Source organism: Micropterus dolomieu, linkage group LG14 (genome assembly GCF_021292245.1).
Source record: "Micropterus dolomieu isolate WLL.071019.BEF.003 ecotype Adirondacks linkage group LG14, ASM2129224v1, whole genome shotgun sequence".
Taxonomy (NCBI): domain Eukaryota; kingdom Metazoa; phylum Chordata; class Actinopteri; order Centrarchiformes; family Centrarchidae; genus Micropterus; species Micropterus dolomieu.
In genome coordinates, this window is record NC_060163.1 from 23,386,502 (window position 1) to 23,399,035 (window position 12,534).

The 12,534-nt window shown below is 41.6% G+C and overlaps 1 protein-coding gene across 1 annotated transcript in view; it reads right to left on the bottom strand.

The window, feature by feature from the left end:
- The window catches only part of LOC123983540 (major histocompatibility complex class I-related gene protein-like), a 16,202-nt gene that overhangs the window by 2,061 nt on the left and 1,607 nt on the right, over nucleotides 1-12,534 (bottom strand). Inside the window, exons 2-7 of the mRNA XM_046069796.1 lie at nucleotides 10,576-10,878; nucleotides 4,573-4,674; nucleotides 4,203-4,220; nucleotides 2,672-2,733; nucleotides 461-590; nucleotides 237-313 (exon numbers count right to left, since the gene is read on the bottom strand). Coding sequence (XP_045925752.1) covers nucleotides 237-313; nucleotides 461-590; nucleotides 2,672-2,733; nucleotides 4,203-4,220; nucleotides 4,573-4,674; nucleotides 10,576-10,878 — 692 coding nt within the window. The remainder of the gene's footprint in view (nucleotides 1-236; nucleotides 314-460; nucleotides 591-2,671; nucleotides 2,734-4,202; nucleotides 4,221-4,572; nucleotides 4,675-10,575; nucleotides 10,879-12,534) is intronic.

The window sequence follows — 12,534 nt, forward strand, 5'->3', positions numbered from 1 at the left end:
ACTGTGTGCAGGGTGGTGTGATTGTCAATTGTGTTAAGTACGACCTGGATGACCGAGAAGCTTCATCTTTCATTTTCTTTTTAGATCTTTGTATTATTCTGTAGGGTTATATCATACTCAGCAAAAATGAAGAAACATTTAATATTGCATCACATCTGAAGCAACAAAAAGTAGTAGTGTAAGGCACAGTCTGGATAAAAGGTCTCACCTTTCTTCTTTTTGTAAACAAAAAATACAATAGCAGCAATGAGGACGACAGCAAGAACAACCACTGCAGCAGTTATCGGGATGGGAATGTTACTGAGCTTCGTTACTAAGCAAAAAAAACAACAAAACGTGGTCACAACATGTGCAGATGAAGATTACAAGATGTAGGCTAGATCCAGATATTGGTTTTCTGAGGGGTAGTGAATGGAGTACCATTCAGCATAAAAAAAATTAAATTAAACGTGTTTCTCACCTTTTTCAAGTCTAATCTCATTCTTACCCCAGTTGGTCCTGATCTTTGCTTTGTCCAGTTTGGTAATGATGTCGTCCTTCATGCCAGACAACTGAAACACAGTCGAACCTCCTCCAGTCTTCAGGTGTAACTGATGAAAGATTCAGGTCAATACCCATCTGAGATCTGGTAACTGCATGGCTGTAGTCACTTCATTTTCACACACACTAAACCATTCAGTGAGCCCTGCTGCATGGGAGCATTGGCATTTGATGATCCTTCACTCTTTTATTCATGTTTTTCCTTTAATTTGTTCCTAGTCTGTATACAGAACTTTGTTCTAACTATCAGCTGTCAATCACATTCCTTCAAGAACCTTGACAGGACGCGTCCCCTACTATTGAACTTCTGATTCCATCCTTTGCGGGACAAAGTGGACAAGCTTTCTTACTCTCAATGTCATTAAATGATCCTGTGAATTTGCTAAAATAGCTCTTATTAGTGGGTTTTCTGAGTTGCGGCAGGAATGGAGGTGTAGGTCATTGCTGTGAGCCATTTATTCCATTTAAAAATGATCAAGAGATGTTTTCATTCCTGACTGAAAGTCAGTTATGCGTAGTATGAGGACAGCAACCTAAACATGTTAGATGATGCACTTTAACTTCTCTTGTTTGTGATACTGATGGACAGGATACCAAGCTGCAACTGATGATCATTTAGAATTGAGAAATGCAAGGCGGTCCCTCTTCTCTGACATCATCACTAAAAACAATAATAATACACGCGCCTTGTTTGCTACTGTCAACAGGCGAACCAACCCTCCTGTGTTGTCCAGGTACAGGATATGTGTTGTCCCTGTGTCCACTTAAAGATAATTCAAACAGCATGACACAATTTGATTCTATTAACCATAAAAACCTTGAGGACATAATACAACATCTGAAATTGTCCTCATGCTGCCTTGATATTCTGCCAACAGGCTGCTTTCAACCACGGCCGACCACAACATATTACTTGACAGACTTGAAAACTGGGTTGGACTTTCTGGCACAGTACTAAACTGGTTTGAATCCTACTTAAAGGACTACTTTGTGTCTACAGGTAATTACACATCTGAGCTGACAAAAATGACATGTGGAGTTCCCCAAGGCTCCATTCTGGGGCCTCTTTTGTTCAACATTTACATGCTTCCACTGGCTCAGATTATGAAAATCAACAAAATATGTTACCATAATTATGCAGATGACACACAGATTTACATAACCATTTTACCAGGGGACTATGATACCATGAAGGTGCTGAGTGGCTGTATTGAACAAATCAACGGTTAGATATGCCAGAATTTTCTTCAATTCAACAAAGGTCCAAGGCAGAATGATTGAAAGTCAGTGCTCAGCTTCAATCTGTAATTTTAAGAACCACAAATCAAGCCAGAAATCTTGGTGTAGTCATGGACTCAGACCTGAATTTGAGGAGCCATATTAACACAATTACAAAGTCAGCCTACTATCACCTGAAGAATATATCAAAGATTAAAGGACTTATGTCTCAGCAAGACCTGGAAAAACTTATCCATGCATTTATCTTCAGTCGACTCGACTACTGTAACGGGCTCCCTAAAAAAATCCATCAGACAGACAGATTCAGAACGCTGCTGCTTGAGTCCTCACTAAGACCAAAAAAGTGGATCACATCACTGCAGTTCTGAGGTCTTTGGCTTCCTGTCTGTCAAATAATTGATTTCAAAATCCTGCTGTTAGTTTATAAGACACTGAGTGGTTTAGCACCAAAATACTTTTCTGATCTTCTGCTTCGTTATGAACCATCCAGACCTCTCAGGTCGTCTGGGATCAGGTCTGCTCTCTGTCCCCAGAGTCAAAACTAAACATGGAGAAGCAGCGTTCAGTTATTATGCCCCATATATCTGGAACAAACTCCCAGAAAACTGCAGGTCTGCTGAAACTGTCAGTTCTTTTAAATTAAGACTGAAGACTTTTCTTTTACCACTGCTTTTAATTAAATCAAATGTAAAGCTATGGATTAATGTTGTAAACCGGACTGTGACTTTTACTGTCCTATTTTACCCTGTTTTTATTTCCTATTTAACTCTTTAAAATTTATTTTATCCTGTTTTTGTTTTTTTCAATTTCCCTTTTCTGCTTTTATGTTTTATGTAAAGCACTTTGAATTGCCTTGTTGTTGAAATGTGCTATACAAATAAACTTGCCTTGCCTTGATGTCAGGACTGTCCCGTTTGGTGTCAGTTTTGGTTCTGTTGATCCCCACAATGACCCCTGATATTCATTGGAGCATTTTTGTGACACAGTCAGGATTAAGATCAATACCTCCTTTAAACAAATTCTCACTGCAGTCAAGACAAAGTGGCACTCATTCATTTAATTAGCCATTAATCCACTCTTCAGAACAATTATGGCTCTCGTTCTGTATAATCACAATACAATTACCATGTAAATGATAGTAAAGTGTATGTCGCCTTCAAAAACTGGAAGAAACCCCTGATGTTCTCTGAGGCTTAAGGGGAAAACTAAATGCAACAGAAGCACAAAGTAGAATTCAAAATTACCATTTTGTCAGCACTAACATTAGGGACTGAAGCCATCTGCAAGTATTTAAAGTTCTTCTTAAGTAAAATCACAAAGGAATAAGAGGTTTATTGGTGAAATGATTAAGCCAGGAATGATACAGGTTTATTTACCCAAGACTGAACACTGAAAATTTCCAAGGCATGAAATTTTTACACTGACGTATTACCATCCGAGTTTATAGTTGTTGTTGGCCTCTAGATAATAAATCTACGATATCAGCAGAGAAATAAAGTAGGCTAATGCACAGCACAAATATTGTGACTTTATACTCATAATACAGTAGTTACAGTACAGTAGTTTATAAGCTGTGATTAGTTGTAGACGCATCGCACATTAGGCTACATGGTTGTGCTCTGTGAAAAACAGGTTACAGAATTCCTTATACTATGCTGAGTTATAATCAGCCTGCATTGAACACAGCAGGTGATACAACAAACCTTTATAATCCTTCACCCACCCAAGCAAGTCTATCTGATTCCACTAGCCTTACCAATTACAAACTAGTTAGTAACCCCTGTGGTATTTTTATACCACACGTTCACCTGTCTTACCAAAGAATCCATTTCAATAATCTGTCATCAGAAGTAGATACAGTATTCAGTTTCTACATGTTCAGAAACCTATAACTTATGTAGGAATTTAAAAACTATAAAGTACCATTTAAAAAGGATAAAAAAGACATGCTTAGAAACTGAAACAAATGATTGCATCAATGTAAAATGAATGATAAAATAAACATGTATGACAAAATCAAACAACATTTTTTTTAGATCATGAATTATAAATTTCTAATGTGAAATAAATTATTACATTTAACATACATACATATGAAGCACAACAATTATACCGATTACTTACAGGCACTTACAATTTTGTTGCATGAAGCCATCTTTAGTTCTGAAAACCTACTGTATATAATGTGTCACATGTCATATGAGGAAACTCATTTAGTGTGTTTGTCAATGTGTGGATTCAGTCCCTCAGAGAGTTCAGAGCTGTTGTCAGGATCTGTAAGGTCAGAAACAAACTGTGTGAAACAGCGTCCACTCATTCTGTACTGAACCTTTGTGAATCTGCATAATAATGTGAAGCCTTTTTTAATCTACAGCACAAGGTTTGTGTCAGATCAGATGAAATAGAATAAAAGTGACCAGTACCAATTGTAGTACATTTGGCTGAAATCAAAACAGAAGACAAATAATTTCAGTTCAAGTTGTAAATGCCAGAATATCTTTCGTCACCTTTCATCCCCAGTGAAAGTAATCCCCACTTCTCACTCAAACTGAAAAACAACTCCTTTCTTCCCTTCTAATTAGTCTTTACTTTTTTTTCTTTTCTAATCAGTTCTCTCCTACGGGATAGTCATATTATCATCACTCACAGGCTCTGACCCTCACAGCTCTTACTGTTGGTTACTTCTAACTGCGGGATGCAGGGAACTGATGCTTGTTAAAAAAAAATTTAACTCAAAGACTAAAATCAAAGTACTGAAAAATATCAGAAAAGCAGATAATCTTTATCTCTCACTTTTCTTTTTTCTGTAAGCCATCAATCCAGCAGCAGCGATGAGGACGAGAGCAAGAACAACCACTGCAGCGACAATGGGGACGGTCATGACGCTGGGTTCTTCTGCTGAACAAAATTACAACAACAAAAAACTAAGATTGGTACAGATGAAGCAGTTTAGAACAAAAGTACATTGATCCATCCAATTGTTTATTCATACTTGTTGCTGTGAACTAAGACTGACTTATAGTTTAGTTAATACAGTAACATCAATGATTTGGTTCATTTGGTTAAAAGTGTGTCCAGGGGTGGACTGGGATAATAATGGTGCGTCCATTTACCTCAGAAGTCGGACGTGAAATCACACACGTGTTGACAGCATTCCAGTACAACAACAGATTTAAGTCGGAAACCAAGATCTGATTGGAACTCGGAAATTTCGACTATGTCAAATGGACTACACCATAATTACTATCCTGTGTATTATGTCAACTTTTTTATTTTAGCCTGCAAGAAAGGAGGGGGGGGGGGGGTCATGCAGTCAATATTGACTACCAGCTATAGACAGCTAGTGTTGTTTCGTTCATAAGACCTAATCGTGTGTATGACTCGAGAGGAACGGGTTGTCTCAGTGAGTAATTCGTTCATTTTCATGCATGTGTGAAGGATCTTGGACTCTTACATTCACTCGTTACATGGCAGCTGCATGGGCTCCGTCAGCACAGGAAACAGAATTGATTAGTTCACGACTCTCAACTGTGGGTCTCAGGGTTTGATTCGTTCATTTGTCACGTGACATCTCGGCTACAGGGCTGTGGTAAGCAGGCAGCACAGGAAACAGAATTGATTAGTTCACGACTTTCAACTGTGGGTCTCTAGGTCTGAGTCGATCATTTGTCACGTGACAGCTGCTACTGTGGAGCAGGAATGAACGACTCATTCACCGCCCACATGGGTCCTCCTCGGTCTTTCGTTCATTCGGCAGGCTCAGTGACTGCCAGCGCCGGAGAATGAGAGGCAGGTCGGCTGTCAGGTAACAGTCACTGGACTGACATTATATAGCTATTTTGTTAATTTTGTGACATTTTATAAAGCATTACATTATTACAGCGCAGTGATGTTGTGCTAAGTTATAGTTTGAACACATCTGCACCGTAATTTTAGTCCTGCTAGTGTTTAACATTACAGCTGATGAGAGTTGTTCTGGGTCCGCTCCACTTCAGAGCCCTGACAGAGTTTTACCTGGAGCCGAATTACCTCAGAGATCGTCTCCTCTCCAAAACAAATGGACCGGGTCATTAAAACATTAAAACACAGCCACGTAGCAACGTTAGCGTTAGCCTTGTAAACAGCTAACAGCTGATCCAGGTCTGCCAGAGAACGCACAGAAACATTTACTTTTTATTTATCAACAGAGCAGTGCTGTTGTTTCACAGCTCGTGACTGGTAAACAAGCTGGCAGTGTTTGAGAGCGATGTGCTCATGTTTGTTTCTCTGTCTGCAGAATCAGGACCTGATGTGGCCCATCCTGCGTCCAGAACTGCCAAACTGCTGCGTTTACATGTGTTTATTTCCTTGTTCCTCTCTCTGTGCTGGAGTTCTTTAAGAACTTGGTGGCTTGATCCAGATTATTATTAAATTGGTTGAATTTTAATAAGAGTGTGTTTATTCATATAGTGTATCAAGTTTATTACTTCAATATATTTACTGCAAATCTGATATTAATATTTTACTCATGGATAGGGATGTTAGGCTATTGTATGAATGAGCACTTTAGAGATAATGATAGTAATTATATACATAAGCCTTTATGTGGCTGGTCTGGTTGTATACTTGGGAAAGATTGTGAAAATCGAAGGATATAGCCGGAGTAGTGGATTAACATATTTCTGTGGTTTTTACATGGTTTGAATTTGGTTGTGGGCCCAGGGGGGTTTATATAATGATGATATACAGTAATCAATATATACACAATATAATTGTGCATTATACTTATACTCAAATAATGTAAGCCAGACAGCCTTCCGTGTTTTTTAATCGCCCACTAGAGGGCTGCAGCGCCGCAATAACCAGCCTAGTTCAAATGAATGTAATGAACGAAAAAATATTAGTTCATTTTAATGAGTCTGTCAAAAGACTCGAACTTGCCATCACTATAGACAGCGTGCTAGCCTCGAAAACCTAGCTGTATTCTAACATTAACTTAGCTATCCTTATTAGCCAGGGTCCTTACATGTTTTTAATGAAAGCAAGATGTGTGTTCCCAGATCGTCGGGGAGCGTGCGCGTGCACGATATGCACAAATTTGCCATTATCAGCTGCAAAATAGCGACAGTTTCCTTCAGTTTAGCAGGGACAATTAAGCTTTTATAACTTCTCCCTTGTGACTTGTGTGCGTGAGTGAATCAGGTGAGAATCTGCTTATGTTTCTTCAGCTGTAGAGCAAGTTAATTTCCTGTTAACATGCATGCCTTTGTATATTTCTCAGTTTCTCTTTGTAAATTTTGCCGTGTCTTTCCATGTGCTAACTTGAATCAGTGAATGCTATTATGGGTTATGTCAATAATATACATTATTTGAACACAAAGTGTAGCATTTTATGTAAAGGATTTCACCAGATTTGTTGGAATATTTAAGATTTATAATTTGGAAGAATTTGATTTGAAGATATTTTTCCTTTGTTCATTTCCAGAACCACATCCATTCACTGTTGTAACCTATCGCTGAAATAAATATAAATAAATAAATATAAATAAATATATGGACGACCCCAAAGAAAGCGACATCCCCCAGTGCATTTTGCCAGCTATAACGTCGATTATCTTCTTTCCCAGCATCCTTCTACCATGCCACCATGTCTCCCAAAAAGGTGTAGTGGTCACCTAAGGGTCGCTTCAGAGAAGAGCACATCGAGCTCCCGGTCACATGACGCAGCTCGGGAGATGTCAAAGAGGGTTCTGATGTTGAGTGTTCCTCCGACAAAGGCCTACCTTGACCAACCCAACTGATCATAGCAGGTTATGCTGAAAGTTGTGAAGGTCCTTCTCCATAATGGAAACCGAGCTATGGAAACTTATGCCGTGCTAGATGATAGCTCTGAAAGAACCATCATACTGTCACAGGCCATACAGCAGCTTCAGCTGTCCCGACAGTCAGAAATTCTTTAGCTTCTTCTTCACCTCAGAACTGTCCAGCAGGAGGTTGTGGAGCTTCATGGTGCCTCAGTTAACGTGTACATATCCCCATTATATCAGCCGGCCATGAAGTATAAGATCAGCCAGGCTTTTACTGCCATCAGCTTAAGCTTGGCTGACTACTCCTACCCAGTTGCTGCTATTCAGAAACGCTACGAGCACCTCAAAGGCTTACCACTAGTTGACCGTGTTTGACCTCTTCTGCTGATCGGCTCAGACATGCCCCACCTGTTGGTACCTACTCGACAGGTGCGCGCAGGCCCTACAGGAGCACCAGTGGCTGTCTGCACCAAGTTTGGCTGGACCCTCCAAGGACCCACTGGGCACAGACAAATAGCGCCTGCAGAGCAATGCCACCCACTCTAAACAGGACCAGCAAGCCCTTGCTTTACTGCAAAGGGCCTCCACCAGGGTTGAGGTTGATGGTACTCTGCGCCATGCCACTCCACTCCTCCGACGGACCCCAACGGTAACCCTGCGCGCCCCAAAAGAAGGATTGCTACCAAGCCTACGCAGTACAGAGAGAAGGGATCCTGGTCGGGCAGAGGCATATTGCAAGGAGATCCACACACTCGAGGAGGCTGGTTATGTATTGAAAATATCTCCTGAAGAAGTTGAACAATCCTCAGAGTCCTTGTTCATCCCCCACCAATGGTGCAGCACAACGGTAAGGACAGGGTCGTGTTCAACTGTTCCTTCACCTATAGGGGTCAATCACTGAATGACCAACTCCTCCTAGGGCCAACCCTACTCGGTGTCCTCCTGAGGTTCCGTCAGCATACCGTGGCAATCAGTGGGGACATAAAAGGTATGTTCCACCAGATCCGTCTGCTGCCATCTGATCGACCTGTACTCTGTATTCCTCTGGCGGGACATGCAGAGATATAACGAGCCAACCATTTACAGGGGCAGGTGTTACCCTTCGGAACAACCTGCAGTCCCTGTGGTGCGATCTATGCTCTGCAGAGACACGCCCAGGATCACAAAGCTGACAACCCCACATTTGCTGAAAATGTGGAACATTCCTTTTATGTCGACAACTGTTTGCACAGCACCAGTGCAGTTGGAGAAGCCAGAGCCCTCGTTGATGGACTTCGCTAGCTACTGCTTTCTGGAAGAAAGATACGTTTGAGATACGTCAGTGGGCAAGCAACATGCCAGAGGTTATAGGACACCTACACCCAGAGGCTTGGTCACAAAGCAGTGTGTTGTGGTTGTCTTAAGGCAGCAAAGACCTACAGGAGCCCACGCTTGGACTTGGCTGGGACTGCTTACATGACACCCTGGGGTACAGACCTCGTCCTGTTGAGACATCAGTTCCCACTATGCGGCATGTTTACAAAGTGCTAGCCTGCCAATACGACCCCCTGGGCTACATTGTGCCGTTCACTATGAGAGGCAAGATGCTCATTCAGGACTTGTGGAAGGAGGGCAGAGGCTGGGATGATCCTATCCAACCTAACAACTTAACATCCCTTTTCTGTGGATCATACTCTGGTCTGACTCTACAACAGTTCTGTACTGGATCAGATCTGAATCCTGTCGACACAAGGTTTTTTAGTGGGAACCCGCACCACAGTGATCCAAAACCTGACAGATATCGAGACCTGGAGATATGTGGAAGGAAGGCAAACTTAAGAAGTCTACTTTCATTGGGAACATCTCCTTTGACCCTGTTCCACATCTCCCTGATATTACCAAGTTCCACACATGGAAGGAACTTGTACAAGCTACAGCCTGGTCCCTACGTGGGGCGGCAGACTCTGCCACCACCACTCCATGTGAAGCCACAGAGTACATAAGAGCACAGAAGCTTCTATTGATGCACTCTCAGAGGGACTCGTTTCCAGAAGAGGTGAACGCCCTTCAGGCAGGTAGTTCCCTTCCATTAGATATTCGCCTTGGGTCTCTTGCACCAGAATATGATGAGGCCACTGGATTACTTTGAGTAGGCGGTAGGCTTTGACGATCAGAAGTTCTCGAGATAATAGAAAACCCTTATTTGCAAGAATTTGATGTGAAGATATTTTTCCTTTGTTAATTTCCAGAACAACACCCATTCACTGTTGTAACCTGTCGCTGGAATAAATAAAACGTCCTCTCAGAATCGATTCTCTGGCCGGAATCATTTCATCCATAGTTGTCAGACCCAAAACAATTGTTTCCCGAAGTCCCCTTCCTCACATTCTTGCTTATAACTTTTTTTGTAAGCTGGGTCTCTGACATTGACAGCGCTGTGTTGGACAGATTTGTGTAGCTGTGTTCATGAGGGAGGGAGTGACAGAGCAAGAGAGAGAGGGACGAGCAAGAGGATGTGCTGCGCGAATGCGCTCTGCAATCAAATTCGATTTTAAATAGGCCTAGTAAAAAAAATCGAAAATCAATATGTGCCGTTCAGCCTTGATATTGTGGTGGGCTGCCACAAATAAATGAACGTATGGGGAAACACTGTAGCCTATAGTGATGCCGCTGCAAGGCAGGGGCAGTCAGCTAATGCTACATTAGCTCGGACCTGCTGCTGTTTGCTTCGTAACGTTTAATTTAGATTTATTGTCATTTTACGATACTCAGGTACACAGCTTCTTCACACGTCTCAGTCGTTTGCTGAGCCTGTCTGGTGGAAGATATCTAAATAGTTATTGAAAAGGGGAAGGCAAACTGGTCTGTAAAATGCTTTAAAACATTCTGTGTTTTTTTTTTTAGGCTTACATGATCTGACCAGTGATCCTGGGCAACGTGTATTTCTTAATTAAATTATTTTTAAAAACCAAAATACCCAACAAACCACATACATGCGGTCCCATTCAGCACCTTCTAATCTAATTCTTACCCCAGTTGGTCCTGATCACTGCTTTGTCCAGTTTGGTGATGATGTTGTCCTTCACACCAGAGATCTGAAACACACAGTCGTACCTCCTCCAGTCTTCAGATGTGACTGATAAAACATTCAGGTCAACACTCATCTGGAAGGATCCATCGTGGTTGGGAAGGATCTCTCCGTGGTCCACGTCTTCATGAATCTCCTCTCCATCTTTCCTCCAGAACATCACGGCCCTGTCAGGGTAGAAACCTGTAGCGTGGCAGCTGACTGGAGAGGAGGGAGTCTTCTGGAGGAGAGACACTGAGGGAGGGTCTGGAGAGAAGGAGGGAGACAGAGAGAGAGACAGACAGGGACACAGAGAGGGTCCGGTGGTAGGAAGGGTAGAGAAAGATGAGAAAGAGTGAACAGGAAAGGAAAGAAAACAATGTAAAAGAAAGATGAAGAAATTAATAGGCAGAATGACAGAAGCAATGACAGAAGGTGTGAAAATAAATCCAAGCAAATTAAATCAGTCAACATTACAACAATAATGTTATTAACAATATGGACTACAATGCAAATCATACCAAAGGTTTTTTTCACTGAGGGCCAGGTTTTCTTGTAAACAAACAAGTTGTTGCATTCAGTTTTTCTTACCAAAATGCAGTGTGTGTGTCACTGAGATCTAAATGCATTTCCTTCCTCATGAAACATTTGCAAACCTGATTTTTTAAATATTTAAAATCTTGCATTGTACATGTGAAAAACTATAGTAAATACATGGTCTGTGATGTTAAAATCTGGGCCATGTTTCAGAAAGCTGAGTGTAAACCTGAACTCTGGGTTGACGAACTCTGAGCTGTCAAACTTGTCAAACCACTGTTCTGCTCTCCTGTACAGGTGCTGGTTATATAATTAGAATATCATCAAAAAGTTGATTTATTTCAGTAATTCCATTCAAAAAGTGAAACTTGTGTATATGTATGTATACATTTACAGACTGTCTCCACACAGACTGATATATTTCAAGTGTTCATTCCTTTTAATTTTGATGATTAAAACTGACAACTAATGAAAACCCCAAAATCAGTATCTCAGAAAATTTGAATATTGTGAAAAGGTCAATCAACTAATTAACTCAAAACACCTGCAAAGGCCTTTAAATGGTCTCTCAGTCTAATTCTGTAGGCTACACAATCATGAGGAAGATTGCTGACTTGACAGCTGTCCAAAAGACGACCATTGACACCTTGCACAAGGAGGGCAAGACGCAAAAGGTCATTGCTAAAGAGGCTGGCTGTTCACAGCGCTCTGTGTCCAAACACATTAATAGAGAGGCGAAGGGAAGGAAAAGATGTGGTAGAAAAAAGTGTACAAGCAATAGGGATAACCGCACCCTGGAGAGGATTGTGAAACAAAACCCATTAAAAAATGTGGGGGAGATTCATAAAGAGTGGACTGTCAGTGCTTCAAGAACCACCACGCACAGACGTACGCAAGACATGGGTTTCAGCTGTCGCATTCCTTGTGTCAAGACACTCTTGAACAAGACACAGCGCCAGAAGCGTCTCCCCTGGGCTAAAGACAAAAAAGGACTGGACTGCTGCTGAGTGGTCCAAAGTTATGTTCTCAGATGAAAGGAAATTTTGCATTTCCTTTGGAAATCAAGGTCCCAGAGTCTGGAGGAAGGGAGGAGAGGCACGGAATCCACGTTGATAGAAGTCCAGTGTAAAGTTTCCACAGTCAGTGATGGTTTGGGGTGCCATGTCTGGTGTTGGTCCACTGTGTTTTCTGAGGTCCAAGGTCAACGCAGCCGTCTACCAGGAAGTTTTAGAGCACTACATGCTTCCTGCTGCTGACCAACTTTATGGAGATGCAGATTTCATTTTCCAACAGGACTTGGCACCTGCACACAGTGCCAAAGCTACCAGTACCTGGTTTAAGGACCGTGGTATCCCTGTTCTTAATTGGCCAGCAAACTTGCCTGAC